The sequence below is a fragment of the Oncorhynchus nerka genome, unplaced genomic scaffold (genome assembly GCF_034236695.1).
Source record: "Oncorhynchus nerka isolate Pitt River unplaced genomic scaffold, Oner_Uvic_2.0 unplaced_scaffold_3232, whole genome shotgun sequence".
Taxonomy (NCBI): Eukaryota; Metazoa; Chordata; class Actinopteri; order Salmoniformes; family Salmonidae; genus Oncorhynchus; species Oncorhynchus nerka.
The window spans coordinates 4,714-20,738 of record NW_027038068.1 but is presented as its reverse complement, the minus strand read 5'-3'; the positions used below and the strand labels follow the sequence as shown (position 1 = coordinate 20,738).

Below are 16,025 nucleotides of genomic sequence, written 5' to 3'. Positions count from 1 at the left end.
TGTTAATAGGTGAATGGATGAGTTTACCTGTTAGAGAGAGTCAACTTGTTAATAGGTGAATGGATGAGTTTACCTGTCAGAGAGAGAGTCAACTTGTTAATAGGTAAATGGATGAGTTTACCTGTCAGAGAGAGAGTCAACTTGTTAATAGGTGAATGGATGAGTGTACCTGTCAGAGAGAGTCAACTTGTTAATTGGTGAATGGATGAGTTTACCTGTTAGAGAGAGTCAACTTGTTAATAGGTAAATGGATGAGTGTACCTATCAGAGAGAGAGTCAACTTGTTAATAGGTGAATGGATGAGTGTACCTGTCAGAGAGAGAGTCAACTTGTTAATAGGTGAATGGATGAGTTTACCTGTTAGAGAGAGTCAACTTGTTAATAGGTGAATGGATGAGTTTACCTGTCAGAGACAGAGTCAACTTGTTAATAGGTGAATGGATGAGTGTACCTGTCAGAGAGAGAGTCAACTTGTTAATTGGTGAATGGATGAGTGTACCTGTCAGAGAGAGAGTCAACTTGTTATTTGGTGAATGGATGAGTGTACCTGTCAGAGAGAGAGTCAACTTGTTAATAGGTGAATGGATGAGTTTACCTGTTAGAGAGAGTCAACTTGTTAATAGGTGAATGGATGAGTGTACCTGTCAGAGACAGAGTCAACTTGTTAATAGGTGAATGGATGAGTGTACCTGTCAGAGACAGAGTCAACTTGTTAATAGGTGAATGGATGAGTGTACCTGTCAGAGACAGAGTCAACTTGTTATTTGGTGAATGGATGAGTCTACCTGTCAGAGACAGAGTCAACTTGTTATTTGGTGAATGGATGAGTTTACCTGTCAGAGACAGAGTCAACTTGTTAATAGGTGAATGGATGAGTGTACCTGTCAGAGAGAGAGTCAACTTGTTAATAGGTGAATGGATGAGTTTACCTGTCAGAGAGAGTCAACTTGTTAATTGGTGAATGGATGAGTTTACCTGTCAGAGAGTCAACTTGTTAATTGGTGAATGGATGAGTGTACCTGTCAGAGAGAGTCAACTTGTTATTTGGTGAATGGATGAGTCTACCTGTCAGAGACAGAGTCAACTTGTTATTTGGTGAATGGATGAGTGTACCTGTCAGAGACAGAGTCAACTTGTTATTTGGTGAATCGATGAGTCTACCTGTCAGAGACAGAGTCAACTTGTTATTTGGTGAATGGATGAGTGTACCTGTCAGAGAGAGAGTCAACTTGTTAATTGGTGAATGGATGAGTGTACCTGTCAGAGAGAGAGTCAACTTGTTAATAGGTGAATGGATGAGTGTACCTGTCAGAGACAGAGTCAACTTGTTAATAGGTGAATGGATGAGTGTATCTGTCAGAGACAGAGTCAACTTGTTATTTGGTGAATGGATGAGTCTACCTGTCAGAGACAGAGTCAACTTGTTATTTGGTGAATGGATGAGTTTACCTGTCAGAGACAGAGTCAACTTGTTAATAGGTGAATGGATGAGTGTACCTGTCAGAGAGAGAGTCAACTTGTTATTTGGTGAATGGATGAGTTTACCTGTCAGAGACAGAGTCAACTTGTTATTTGGTGAATGGATGAGTGTACCTGTCAGAGACAGAGTCAACTTGTTATTTGGTGAATGGATGAGTCTACCTGTCAGAGACAGAGTCAACTTGTTATTTGGTGAATGGATGAGTTTACCTGTCAGAGACAGAGTCAACTTGTTAATTGGTGAATGGATGAGTGTACCTATTACACAGAGTTTACTCCTCTCCTCGATGGGGATCAGAAGGTGGATAATGGTGTGTGTGTGTTAACTGTAGAGGGGGTGATGTTGCTGGGTATCTGAAGGTGGATAATTGTGTGTGTGTGTTAACTGTAGAGGGGGTGATGTTGCTGGGTGTCTGAAGGTGGATAATGGTGTGTGTGTGTTAACTGTAGAGGGGGTGATGTTGCTGGGTATCTGAAGGTGGATAATGGTGTGTGTGTTAACTGTAGAGGGGGTGATGTTGCTGGGTGTCTGAAGGTGGATAATGGTGTGTGTGTGTTAACTGTAGAGGGGGTGATGTTGCTGGGTATCTGAAGGTGGATAATGGTGTGTGTGTTAACTGTAGAGTGATGTTGCTGGGTATCTGATGGTGGATAATGGTGTGTGTAACTGTAGAGGTGATGTTGCTGGGTATCTGATGGTGGATAATGGTGTGTGTGTTAACTGTAGAGGTGATGTTGCTGGGTATCTGAAGGTGGATAATGGTGTGTGTTAACTGTAGAGGAGTGATGTGCTGGGTATCTGAAGTAGATAATGGTGTATCTGTAAGAGGTGTTGCTGGGTATCTGATGGTAATGTGTGTGTTTAACTGTAGAGGGGTGATGTTGCTGGGTATCTGAAGGTGGATAATGGTGTGTGTGTTAACTGTTGTTGCTGGAGTATCTGAAGGTGGATAATGGTGTGTGTGTTAACTGTAGAGGGAGGTGATGTGCTGGGTATCTGAAGGTAGATATCTGTAGAGTTGCTGGATCTGAAGGTGGATAATGGTGTGTGTTAACTGTAGAGGTGATGTTGCTGGGTATCTGAAGGTGATAATGGTGTGTGTGTTAACTGTAGAGGGGGTGATGTTGCTGGGTATCTGAAGGTGGATAATGGTGTGTTAACTGTAGAGGGGGTGATGTTGCTGGGTATCTGAAGGTGGATAATGGTGTGTGTGTTAACTGTAGAGGGGGTGATGTTGCTGGGTATCAGAAGGTAGATAATGGTGTGTGTGTTAACTGTAGAGGGGGTGATGTTGCTGGGTATCTGAAGGTGGATAATGGTGTGTGTGTTAACTGTAGAGGGGGTGATGTTGCTGGGTATCTGAAGGTGGATAATGGTGTGTGTGTGTTAACTGTAGAGGGGGTGATGTTGCTGGGTATCTGAAGGTGGATAATGGTGTGTGTGTGTTAACTGTGAGGGTGATGTTGCTGGGTATCTGAAGGTGGATAATGGTGTGTGTGTTAACTGTAGAGGGTGATGTTGCTGGGTGTCTGAAGGTGGATAATGGTGTGTGTGTGTTAACTGTAGAGGGGTGATGTTGCTGGGTATCTGAAGGTGGATAATGGTGTGTGTGTTAACTGTAGAGGGGGTGATGTTGCTGGGTGTCTGAAGGTGGATAATGGTGTGTGTGTTAACTGTAGAGGGGGTGATGTTGCTGGGTGTCTGAAGGTGGATAATGGTGTGTGTGTTAACTGTAGAGGGGGTGATGTTGCTGGGTATCTGAAGGTGGATAATGGTGTGTGTGTTAACTGTAGAGGGGGGTGATGTTGCTGGGTGTCTGAAGGTGGATAATGGTGTGTGTGTTAACTGTAGAGGGTGATGTTGCTGGGTATCTGAAGGTGATAATGGTGTGTGTGTTAACTGTAGAGGGGTGATGTTGCTGGGTATCTGAAGGTGGATAATGGTGTGTGTGTGTTAACTGTAGAGGTGATGTTGCTGGGTGTCTGAAGGTGGATAATGGTGTGTGTGTTAACTGTAGAGGGGTGATGTTGCTGGGTATCTGAAGGTGGATAATGGTGTGTGTGTTAACTGTAGAGGGGGTGATGTTGCTGGGTGTCTGAAGGTGGATAATGGTGTGTGTGTTAACTGTAGAGGGGGTGATGTTGCTGGGGATCTGAAGGTGGATAATGGTGTGTGTGTGTTAACTGTAGAGGTGATGTTGCTGGGTATCTGAAGGTGGGTAATGGTGTGTGTGTTAACTGTATAATGGATAATGGTGTGTGTGTGTTAACTGTAGAGGGTGATGTTGCTGGGTATCTGAAGGTGGATAATGGTGTGTGTGTTAACTGTAGAGGGGTGATGTTGCTGGGTGTCTGAAGGTGGATAATGGTGTGTGTGTTAACTGTGGGGTGATGTTGCTGGGTATCTGAAGGTGGATAATGGTGTGTGTGTTAACTGTAGAGGGGGTGATGTTGCTGGGTGTCTGAAGGTGGATAATGGTGTGTGTGTTAACTGTAGGGGTGATGTTGCTGGGTGATGTTGCTGGGGATCTGAAGGTGGATAATGGTGTGTGTGTTAACTGTAGAGGGGGTGATGTTGCTGGGTATCTGAAGGTGGATAATGGTGTGTGTTAACTGTAGAGGGGTGATGTTGCTGGGTATCTGAAGGTGGATAATGGTGTGTGTGTTAACTGTAGAGGGGTGATGTTGCTGGGTGTCTGAAGGTGGGTAATGGTGTGTGTGTGTTAACTGTAGAGGGGTGATAACTCTGAAGGTAGATAATGGTGTGTGTGCTGGAGGGGGTGATGTTGCTGAAGGTGGATAATGGTGTGTTTAACTGTGGTGTTGCTGGGTATCTGAAGGTGGATAATGGTGTGTGTGTTAACTGAGGGTGATGTTGCTGGGTGTCTGAAGGTGGATAATGGTGTGTGTGTTAACTGTAGAGGGGTGATGTTGCTGGGTATCTGAAGGTGGATAATGGTGTGTGTGTTAACTGTAGAGGTGATGTTGCTGGGTGTCTGAAGGTGGATAATGGTGTGTGTGTTAACTGTAGAGGGGTGATGTTGCTGGGTGTCTGAAGGTGGATAATGGTGTGTGTGTTAACTGTAGAGGGGATGTTGCTGTTGCTGGGTATCTGAAGGGTGGATAATGGTGTGTGTGTTAACTGTAGAGGGGGATGTTGCTGGGTATCTGGTAGATAATGGTGGATTAACTGTAGGTGATGTTGTGTGTCTGAAGGTGGATAATGGTGTAGTAGAGGGTGATGTTGCTGGGTATCTGAAGGTGGATAATGGTGTGTGTGTTAACTGTAGAGGGTGATGTTGCTGGGTGTCTGAAGGTGGATAATGGTGTGTGTGTGTTAACTGTAGAGGGGGTGATGTTGCTGGGTTCTGAAGGTGGATAATGGTGTGTTAACTGTAGAGGGGTGTTGCTGGGTAAGGTGGGTAATGGTGTGTGTGTTAACTGTAGAGGGGGTGATGTTGCTGGGTATCTGAAGGTAGATAATGGTGTGTGTGTTAACTGTAGAGGGGGTGATGTTGCTGGGTATCTGAAGGTGGATAATGGTGTGTGTGTTAACTGTAGAGGGGGTGATGTTGCTGGGTATCTGAAGGTGGATAATGGTGTGTGTGTTAACTGTAGAGGGGTGATGTTGCTGGGTGTCTGAAGGTGGATAATGGTGTGTGTTAAACTGTAGAGGGGTGATGTTGCTGGGGATCTGAAGGTGGATAATGGTGTGTGTGTTAACTGTAGAGGGGTGATGTTGCTGGGTATCTGAAGGTGGGTAATGGTGTGTGTGTTAACTGTAGAGGGTGATGTTGCTGGGTGTCTGAAGGTGGATAATGGTGTGTGTGTGTTAACTGTAGAGGGTGATGTTGCTGGGTATCTGAAGGTGGATAATGGTGTGTGTGTTAACTGTAGAGGGTGATGTTGCTGGGTGTCTGAAGGTGGATAATGGTGTGTGTGTTAACTGTAGAGGGGTGATGTTGCTGGGTATCTGAAGGTGGATAATGGTGTGTGTGTTAACTGTAGAGGGGGTGATGTTGCTGGGTGTCTGAAGGTGGATAATGGTGTGTGTGTAACTGTAGAGGGGTGATGTTGCTGGGTGTCTGAAGGTAGATAATGGTGTGTGTTAACTGTAGAGGGATGTTGCTGGGTATCTGAAGGTGGATAATGGTGTGTAACTGTAGAGGGGTGATGTTGCTGGGTATCTGAAGGTGGATAATGGTGTGTGTGTGTTAACTGTAGAGGGGTGATGTTGCTGGGTATCTGAAGGTGGATAATGGTGTGTGTGTTAACTGTAGAGGGGGTGATGTTGCTGGGTGTCTGAAGGTGGGTAATGGTGTGTGTGTGTTAACTGTAGAGGGGGTGATGTTGCTGGGTATCTGAAGGTAGGTAATGGTGTGTGTGTGTTAACTGTAGAGGGGGTGATGTTGCTGGGTATCTGAAGGTGGATAATGGTGTGTGTGTTAACTGTAGAGGGGGTGATGTTGCTGGGTATCTGAAGGTGGATAATGGTGTGTGTGTTAACTGTAGAGGGGGTGATGTTGCTGGGTGTCTGAAGGTGGATAATGGTGTGTGTGTTAACTGTAGAGGGGGTGATGTTGCTGGGGATCTGAAGGTGGATAATGGTGTGTGTGTTAACTGTAGAGGGGGTGATGTTGCTGGGTATCTGAAGGTGGGTAATGGTGTGTGTGTTAACTGTAGAGGGGGTGATGTTGCTGGGTGTCTGAAGGTGGATAATGGTGTGTGTGTGTTAACTGTAGAGGGGGTGATGTTGCTGGGTATCTGAAGGTGGATAATGGTGTGTGTGTTAACTGTAGAGGGGGTGAAGTTGCTGGGTGTCTGAAGGTGGATAATGGTGTGTGTGTGTTAACTGTAGAGGGGGTGATGTTGCTGCGGATCTGAAGGTAGATAATGGTGTGTGTGTTAACTGTAGAGGGGGTGATGTTGCTGGGTGTCTGAAGGTGGATAATGGTGTGTGTGTGTTAACTGTAGAGGGGGTGATGTTGCTGGGTATCTGAAGGTGGATAATGGTGTGTGTGTTAACTGTAGAGGGGGTGATGTTGCTGGGTATCTGAAGGTGGATAATGGTGTGTGTGTGTTAACTGTAGAGGGGGTGATGTTGCTGGGTGTCTGAAGGTGGATAATGGTGTGTGTGTGTTAACTGTAGAGCGGGTGATGTTGCTGGGTGTCTGAAGGTGGATAATGGTGTGTGTGTGTTAACTGTAGAGGGGGTGATGTTGCTGGGGATCTGAAGGTGGATAATGGTGTGTGTGTTAACTGTAGAGGGGGTGATGTTGCTGGTTATCTGAAGGTGGATAATGGTGTGTGTGTTAACTGTAGAGGGGGTGATGTTGCTGGGTGTCTGAAGGTGGATAATGGTGTGTGTGTGTTAACTGTAGAGGGGGTGATGTTGCTGGGTATCTGAAGGTGGATAATGGTGTATGTGTGTTAACTGTAGAGGGGGTGATGTTGCTGGGTATCTGAAGGTAGATAATGGTGTGTGTGTTAACTGTAGAGGGGGTGATGTTGCTGGGTATCTGAAGGTAGATAATGGTGTGTGTGTTAACTGTAGAGGGGTGATGTTGCTGGGTATCTGAAGGTGGATAATGGTGTGTGTGTGTTAACTGTAGAGGGGGTGATGTTGCTGGGTATCTGAAGGTGGATAATGGTGTGTGTGTGTTAACTGTAGAGGGGGTGATGTTGCTGGGTATCTGAAGGTGGATAATGGTGTGTGTGTTAACTGTAGAGGGGGTGATGTTGCTGGGTATCTGATGGTGGATAATGGTGTGTGTGTTAACTGTAGAGGGGGTGATGTTGCTGGGTATCTGAAGGTGGATAATGGTGTGTGTGTTAACTGTAGAGGGGGTGATGTTGCTGGGGATCAGAAGGTGGATAATGGTGTGTGTGTTAACTGTAGAGGGGGTGATGTTGCTGGGGATCAGAAGGTGGATAATGGTGTGTGTGTTAACTGTAGAGGGGGTGATGTTGCTGGGTATCTGAAGGTAGATAATGGTGTGTGTGTGTTAACTGTAGAGGGGGTGATGTTGCTGGGGATCTGAAGGTGGATAATGGTGTGTGTGTGTTAACTGTAGAGGGGGTGATGTTGCTGGGGATCAGAAGGTGGATAATGGTGTGTGTGTTAACTGTAGAGGGGGTGATGTTGCTGGGGATCTGAAGGTGGATAATGGTGTGTGTGTGTTAACTGTAGAGGGGGTGATGTTGCTGGGTCTCTGAAGGTGGATAATGGTGTGTGTGTTAACTGTAGAGGGGCTGATGTTGCTGGGGTTCAGAAAGTCTCCGATGTGAGAGAGGCAGGTTAAAATGGCCAGAGGTGTTGTCACGCTGAGGCAGTGAAGAAAGTCGAGGAGGATGGGTCACGGGCCGAGGGGAAACCTAAGAGGATGGGTCACGGGGCCGAGGGGGAACCTAAGAGGATCCCTGTGAGTAGTAGATTTTGTTCCAGCGCATTTAGGGATCGGCCAACGCTTGAATTATAATAATTATAATTCAGTAAAGGTTGGCTTCTTTAGCATTCATCACAATGGTTATAAAACTGTAAACACATCAACGGAATGTAAAAACAACAGGAACAATAGATGTTGTGGAGGGTATATGACCGTTGGCATGGCAACTGCAGAGATGTGGGGTATATGACCGTTGGCATGGCAACTGTAGAGATGTGGGGTATATGACCGTTGGCATGGCAACTGCAGAGATGTGGGGTATATGACCGTTGGCATGGCAACTGCAGAGATGTGGGGTATATGACCGTTGGCATGGCAACTGTAGAGATGTGGGGTATATGACCGTTGGCATGGCAACTGCAGAGATGTGGGGTATATGACCGTTGGCATGGCAACTGTAGAGATGTGGGGTATATGACATGTTGACTTCAGAAGAGTTAGTGTGTTGAGGGGGGGGGTCCTATCAGACCGTTGGCATGGTGAAACGAGCAGACAGGGGGTCAAAGTGTGTGGGAATGGGGTATATGACATGTTGACTTCAGAAGAGTTAGTGTGTGTTGAAGGGTCCTATCAGACCGTTGGCATGGTGAAACGAGCAGACAGGGGTCAAAGTGTGTGGGAATGGGGTATATGACATGTTGACTTCAGAAGAGTTAGTGTGTTGAGGGGGGGGGGGGTCCTATCAGACCGTTGGCATGGTGAAACGAGCAGACAGGGGTCAAAGTGTGTGGGAATGGGGTATATGACATGTTGACTTCAGAAGAGTTAGTGTGTTGAGGGGGGGGTCCTATCAGACCGTTGGCATGGTGAAACGAGCAGACAGGGGTCAAAGTGTGTGGAATGGGGTATATGACATGTTGACTTCCAGAAGAGTTAGTGTGTTGAGGAGGGGGTCCTATCAGACCGTTGGCATGGTGAAACGAGCAGACAGGGGTCAAAGTGTGTGGGAATGGGGTATATGACATGTTGACTTCAGAAGAGTTAGTGTGTTGAGGGGGGGGGGGTCCTATCAGACCGTTGGCATGGTGAAACGAGCAGACAGGGGGTCAAAGTGTGTGGGAATGGGGTAAGTGGCTTTTTAAAACATGAGTGTAGACGGTGATGTCAAGGGGCTCTATTTAATTTATTTCCCAGAGGAACAAGACTAATGAAGAGAATTGAATGTAGATCTTTTTTTTGCCTCTTCACCTCCCTCATCTCGCCTCACTTGCTCACATCCTATATATAGACTTATTTTTCTACTGTATTATTGACTGTATGTTTTGTTTTATACTCCATGTTGTTATATATGTGTCGAACTGCTTTGCTTTATCTTGGTCAGTTGTTAAATGACAACTTGTTCTGGTTAAATAAAAGGTAAAATAAAAAAATTAAAAATTAAAAATTAAAAAAGACCGACCACGTCGGTGAACTGCCCTCTCACTCCAGTCCGGTAGGTGGCGCTGTATAAAAACACACCTAACAGTTTGGACGCGATCCGCCAAGAAGAAAGTCCCCGAGTCGGTAGTTGGTTCAGAGGAATGAGAAATGCGTGGTGCTCATAACTAGAGGTGTTGTTTTGTTTTTTTTAAAACGAGTTTTACTTATATATAATAACGATTTAAAAAATATATATATATAAAAATCATATGGACAAGACAAGACCGTAAGAACATAATAATTATTATTTATTTTTTTTGCCTCGTCACTTGAAATACCGTTTTAGTACTTCCGACGGTTGCTAACCAGTTAGCCATGCTAACTATCTAGCCTGTATTCACATGAAAATAGTCAAATAACAGGACAGGAATAACGCAACGACTAAACTAATAGACGCATATTCATTCCGTATCATTTAACTCTTAAAATTAGTATACATTTACTACTTGAATCGTCGACTTTTTTGGGTTGGGGAAAAACAACCCGTTTTAAGTGAGCTAAGTTGTTAGCCACATCACAACATAACTACGGTGAGGACGGTCACCGGGAGCCTCCCGGTCCCCGCGTTTACAGACGGACAATTATGGAAGTGAAATAACTATAATATAACCAACTCCTACATTTTATATTGTTCATTATATATAACATAAAACATGTCAGCCAGTGGTTTCTCCGACCTGCGGGAAAAGCTGACGTCCATGACTCCTCACCGGGACAATTACAAAAACAGAGTTACCGATAAGGACGACAGTTACAAAAATAGGAAAGTTAAAGTTACCGACGGAGGTAGTAGTAACGGGAACGGCCGGAAGCGGAAGCACCGAGATTCCACCGAGGATGAGGTCGAGCCTGTGGAGTCCCGTGAGCAGGTATGATGACCCTGGACCTGCTGTTGACACTGAACTTCTCTGAGATGAATCCAATTCAAAGTATGAATCAATATTTCTGTCTTTTCCCCCCACTTTCTCTCTCCCTCCATCTCTCTCTCTCTCCATCTCTTTCTCTCCCTCCCTCCATCCATCCCTCTCTCCCTCCATCTCTCTCTCCCTCCATCTCTCTCTCCCTCCATCTCTCTCTCCCTCCATCTCTCTCTCTCCTCTCTCTCCACCTCTCCCTCCATCCATCTCTCCCTCCATCTCTCTCCCTCCATCTCTCTCCCTCCACCTCTCTCTCCCTCCACCTCTCTCTCTCCCTCCATCTCTCTCTCTCCCTCCATCTCTCTCTCTCCATCTCTTTCTCTCCCTCCCTCCATCCATCCCTCTCTCCCTCCATCTCTCTCTCCCTCCATCTCTCTCTCCCTCCATCTCTCTCCCTCCATCTCTCTCTCCCTCCATCTCTCTCTCTCCCTCTCTCTCCACCTCTCCCTCCATCCATCTCTCCCTCCATCTCTCTCCCTCCACCTCTCTCTCCCTCCACCTCTCTCTCTCCCTCCATCTCTCTCTCTCTCTCCCTCCATCTCTCTCTCCCTCCATCTCTCTCTCCCTCCATCTCTCTCTCCCTCCACCTCTCTCTCTCCCTCCACCTCTCTCTCTCCTCCATCTCTCTCTCTCCCTCCATCTCTCTCTCCCTCCATCTCTCTCTCCCTCCATCTCTCTCTCCCTCCATCTCTCTCTCCCTCCATCTCTCTCTCCCTCCATCTCTCTCCCTCCATCTCTCTCTCTCCATCTCTCTCTCCACCTCTCCCTCCATCCATCTCTCCCTCCATCTCTCTCTCCCTCCATCTCTCTCTCCCTCCATCTCTTTCTCTCCCTCCATCCATCCCTCTCTCCCTCCATCTCTCTCCCTCCATCTCTCTCTCTCCCTCCATCTCTCTCTCTCCCTCCATCTCTCTCCCTCCATCTATCTCCCTCCATCTCTCTCTCCCTCCATCTCTCTCTCCCTCCATCTCTCTCTCCCTCCATCTCTCTCCCTCCATCTCTCTCTCTCCCTCCATCTCTCTCCCTCCATCTCTCTCTCCTCCATCTCTCTCCCCTCCATCTATCTCCCTCCATCTCTCTCTCCCTCCATCTCTCTCCTTCCATCTCTCTCTCTCCATCTCTCTCTCTCCATCTCTCTCTCCCTCCACCTCTCTCTCCCTCCACCTCTCTCTCCCTCCACCTCTCTCTCCCTCCATCTCTCTCTCTCCCTCCATCTCTCTCTCCCTCCATCTCTCTCTCTCTCCATCTCTCTCCATCTCTCTCTCCATCTCTCTCTCCCTCCATCTCTCTCCATCTCTCTCAATCTCTCTCTCTCTCCATCTCTCTCTCTCCATCTCTCTCTCTCTCCATCTCTCTCTCTCTCTCCATCTCTCTCTCTCCCTCCATCTCTCTCCCCCTCCATCTCTCTCCCCCTCCATCTCTCTCCCCCTCCATCTCCCTCCAGGAGGCGAGGCGTGTCCAGAGTGGCATTGTTCAGGTAGAGGTCTTCTCTAAAGAGGACTGTGATGTCATCGAGGGCAAGATAAATGAGGTGGTTGCTAACGGAGAAGCGGGGCTTTACCGGGAACACACCGTAGATCGGGCACCGCTACCCCCCCCATCTTCCAAATATTTCTTTGGAGAGGTGAGGTCACCCCCCCCCATCTTCCTCTCCTCACCTCTCTCTGCACCTGTTGTTCCTCTCTCGGTCTCTACCCCCCCCATCTTCCTCTCCTCACCTCTCTCTGTCTTTGGAGAGGTGAGGTCACGCACCTGTTGTTCCTCTCTCGGTCTCTACCCCCCCCATCTTCCTCTCTCTGTCTCTACCCCCCCATCTTCCTCTCCTCACCTCTCTCTGTCTTTGGAGAGGTGAGGTCACGCACCTGTTGTTCCTCTCTCGGTCTCTACCCCCCCCATCTTCCTCTCTCTGTCTCTACCCCCATCTTCCTCTCTGTCTCTACCCCCCATCTTCCTCTCTGTCTCTACCCCCATCTTCCTCTCTGTCTCTACCCCCATCTTCCTCTCCTCACCTCTCTTTTGCTCTGTCTCTAAACCCCTCTTTTCCTCCCTCTCTCTGTCTCTAAACCCCTCTCTTCCTCCCTCTCTCTGTCTCTAAACCCTGTCTTCGTCCCTCTTTCTGTCTCTAACTTCCTCTCTCTGTCTAAACCCCTCTCTCCCTCCCTCTCTGTCTAAACCCCTCTCTTCCTCCCTCTCTCTCTCTAAACCCCTCTCTTCCTCCTTCTTTCTGTCTCTAACTTCCTCTCTCTGTCTAAACCCCTCTCTCCCTCTCTCTCTCTAAACCCCTCTCTTCCTCCCTCTCTCTCTCTAAACCCCTCTTCCTCCCTCTCTCTGTCTCTAAACCCCTCTTCCTCCCTCTCTCTGTCTCTAAACCCCTCTCTTCCTCCCTCTCTCTGTCTCTAACTTCCTCTCTCTGTCTAAACCCCTCTCTCCCTCTCTCTCTCTCTAAACCCCTCTTCCTCCCTCTCTCTGTCTCTAAACCCCTCTCTTCCTCCCTCTCTCTGTCTCTAAACCCCTCTCTTCCTCCCTCTCTCTGTCTCTAACTTCCTCTCTCTGTCTAAACCCCTCTCTTCCTCCCTCTCTCTGTCTCTAAACCCCTCTCTTCCTCCCTCTCTCTGTCTCTAACTTCCTCTCTCTGTCTAAACCCCTCTCTCCCTCTCTAAACCCCTCTTCCTCCCTCTCTCTGTCTCTAAACCCCTCTCTTCCTCCCTCTCTCTGTCTCTAAACCCCTCTCTTCCTCCCTCTCTCTGTCTCTAACTTCCTCTCTCTGTCTAAACCCCTCTCTTCCTCCCTCTCTCTGTCTCTAAACCCCTCTCTTCCTCCCTCTCTCTGTCTCTAACTTCCTCTCTCTGTCTAAACCCCTCTCTCCCTCTCTCTCTCTCTAAACCCCTCTTCCTCCCTCTCTCTGTCTCTAAACCCCTCTCTTCCTCCCTCTCTCTGTCTCTAACTTCCTCTCTCTGTCTAAACCCCTCTCTTCCTCCCTCTCTCTGTCTCTAAACCCCTGTCTTCGTCCCTCTTTCTGTCTCTAACTTCCTCTCTCTGTCTAAACCCCTCTCTCCCTCCCTCTCTGTCTAAACCCCTCTCTTCCTCCCTCTCTGTCTCTAAACCCCTCTCTTCCTCCCTCTCTCTGTCTCTAACTTCCTCTCTCTGTCTAAACCCCTCTCTTCCTCCCTCTCTCTGTCTCTAAACCCCTCTCTTCCTCCCTCTCTCTGTCTCTAACTTCCTCTCTCTGTCTAAACCCCTCTCTTCCTCCCTCTCTCTGTCTCTAAACCCCTCTCTTCCTCCCTCTCTCTGTCTCTAAACCCCTCTCTTCCTCCCTCTCTCTGTCTCTAACTTCCTCTCTCTGTCTAAACCCCTCTCTTCCTCTCTCTCTCACCTCGTCTCGTCTTCCAGGGCTATACATACGGGGCCCAGCTAGAGAAGAGAGGACCTGGTCAGGAGAGATTGTACCCTAAAGGAGAGGTGGACGACATCCCGACCTGGGTTCACGACCTCGTCATCACTAAACTGGTCGCCAGCGGGGTCGTACCTGAAGGTAATAACTTTTAACCTCTAACATCCTGCTCGTTACCCCAGCCCACTTCCTGTCTCAGATTTGACCTTAACTGTGCTCCGGCCCACTTCCTGTCTCCGATTTTACCTTAACGTGCTCCAGCCCACTTCCTGTCTCAGATTCGACCTTAACGTGCTCCGGCCCACTTCCTGTCTCAGATTCGACCTTAACGTGCTCCAGCCCACTTCCTGTCTCAGATTTGACCTTAACGTGCTCCAGCCCACTTCCTGTCTCCAGCCCACTTCCTGTTTCCTGTCTCCAGCCCACTTCCTGTCTCCAGCCCACTTCCTGTTGTTGTTGTTGTTGTCCTGTAGGTTTTGTGAACTCGGCGGTGATCAACGACTACCAACCAGGTGGCTGCATCGTGTCACATGTCGACCCGCTCCACATCTTCGCCCGGCCAATCGTATCCGTGTCCTTCTTCTCGGACTCGGCCCTCTGCTTCGGCTGCCGCTTCCAGTTTAAACCAATCAGAGTGTCCGAGCCCGTCCTGGAGCTCCCTGTCAGGAGAGGAAGTGTTACTGTCCTCAGGTAGGCGAGGGAGGTGGAGAGAGAGAGAGTGTGAGAGAGAGAGTGTGAGAGAGACAGAGAGAGTGTGAGAGTGTGAGAGAGAGAGAGTGAGAGTGAGAGTGTGAGAGAGAGTGTGAGAGTGTGAGAGAGAGTGTGAGAGAGAGTGTGAGAGTGAGAGTGTGAGAGTGAGAGTGTGTGAGAGAGAGTGTGAGAGAGAGATGGGGAGAGAGAGATAGGGAGAGGTGTGATGTCATAGTGTTCTCTCTCTCCTCTCAGTGGCTACGCGGCTGATGACATCACCCACTGTATCCGCCCCCAGGACATCAAGGAGAGACGAGCCGTCATCATCCTCAGGAAGTATGTCTGTCACCATGACAACCAAGAGTTAGCAGGTTGACTGTGGCGTCAGGCTATTACACTAACTCTCTCTCTCTCTGTGTGTGTGTGTGTGTGTGTGTGTGTGTGTGTGTGTGTGTGTGTCTCTATGGTGTGGTATGGGTGTGTGTGCAGGACGAGACCAGATGCTCCCCGTGTAGACCAGAGCCCCTCCCCTAACCCCTCCCCCCCTGAGAGACACGCCCCTCTGAAGGCCAAACGCTCTCACCGCAGAGCTGACCCAGACGCTGCACACAGGTACTCACACACAGGACCAGAGTCCCTCCCCTAACTCCTCCTAGCTGAGATACAGGACTAGAGCCCCTCCCCTAACTCCTCCTACCTGAGATACAGGACCAGAGCCCCTCCCCTAACTCCTCTTACCTGAGATACAGGTAGTCACACACAGGACCAGAGCCCCTCCCCTAACTCCTCCTACCTGAGATACAGGACCAGAGCCCCTCCCCTAACTCCTCCTACCTGAGATACAGGACCAGAGCCCCTCACCTAACTCCTCCTACCTGAGATACAGGACCAGAGCCCCTCCCCTAACTCCTCCTACCTGAGATACAGGACCAGAGCCCCTCCCCTAACTCCTCCTACCTGAGATACAGGACCAGAGCCCCTCCCCTAACTCCTCCTACTTGAGATACAGGACCAGAGCCCCTCCCCTAACTCCTCCTACCTGAGATACAGGACTAGAGCCCCTCCCCCCCTAACTCTTCTTCTCTCTCTGTCAGACCGAGGGTTCTGGAGATGGATAAGGAGGAGAATCGTCACTCCTCCTCTTCGTCCCGCCTTCATCGCCGTAGCAACAGCTCCGAGAACTACTGGAGGCGGAGCCAAGACGGCGACGTGTCACGGAAGGTCAAGATGCGGCGTCACTGAACACCGGACTGGATGGGCTCAGAGAGAGAGAGAGAGAGAGAGAGAGTGTGTGTGTGAGTGAGTGAGTGAGGGCGTTGGATCGTCAGTCTGTTAAACCCCCCCCTCGGATGGATGGAACACGCCACGAGGCTGTCAGCCAATCAGACACTGGCCTGAGGACAGGGGGCGGGGTTACATTAAGACTGTGGGAAGTTCTGTTGTTGCTACGCTGCCACCCCCTGTTGCTCGCTGCCCCCCCATGTCCTAATAAACAGTGTTTCTGTAGGGAACTATCTCCTCCGTGGGGGGGGGGGGCAGAGACCCTATGGGGGGAGATGAATGGTGATTCTGTAGGGAACTAACTCCTCCGTGGGGGGGGGACAGAGACCCTATGGGGGGAGAAGAATGGTGTTTCTGTAGGGAACTAACTCCTCCATGGGGGGGGACAGAGGCCCTATGGGG

The 16,025-nt window shown here is 48.7% G+C and overlaps 1 protein-coding gene across 1 annotated transcript; it reads left to right on the top strand.

The window, feature by feature from the left end:
• The first annotated feature begins 9,428 nt into the window (after positions 1-9,428).
• LOC135566820 (RNA demethylase ALKBH5-like) lies at positions 9,429-15,797 on the top strand. The gene is made up of 7 exons (XM_065014420.1): positions 9,429-10,213; positions 11,706-11,885; positions 13,652-13,793; positions 14,126-14,342; positions 14,598-14,678; positions 14,832-14,954; positions 15,437-15,797. Exons 1-7 carry the CDS (start codon positions 9,998-10,000, stop codon positions 15,582-15,584), a joined length of 1,107 nt encoding a protein of 368 aa, XP_064870492.1. The 5' UTR covers positions 9,429-9,997; the 3' UTR covers positions 15,585-15,797.
• The last annotated feature ends 228 nt before the right edge of the window (positions 15,798-16,025 follow it).

What these genes read in the sequence shown, in the direction of transcription:
- LOC135566820 (XM_065014420.1), top strand. Translation starts at nt 9,998, where the DNA reads ATGTCAGCCAGTGGTTTCTCCGACCTGCGGGAAAAGCTGACGTCCATG. An exon ending in CCAAATATTTCTTTGGAGAG is followed by an intron (nt 11,886 to 13,651) that starts GTGAGGTCACCC and finishes CTCGTCTTCCAG; the next exon opens with GGCTATACATACGGGGCCCA. An exon ending in GACCCAGACGCTGCACACAG is followed by an intron (nt 14,955 to 15,436) that starts GTACTCACACAC and finishes TCTCTCTGTCAG; the next exon opens with ACCGAGGGTTCTGGAGATGG.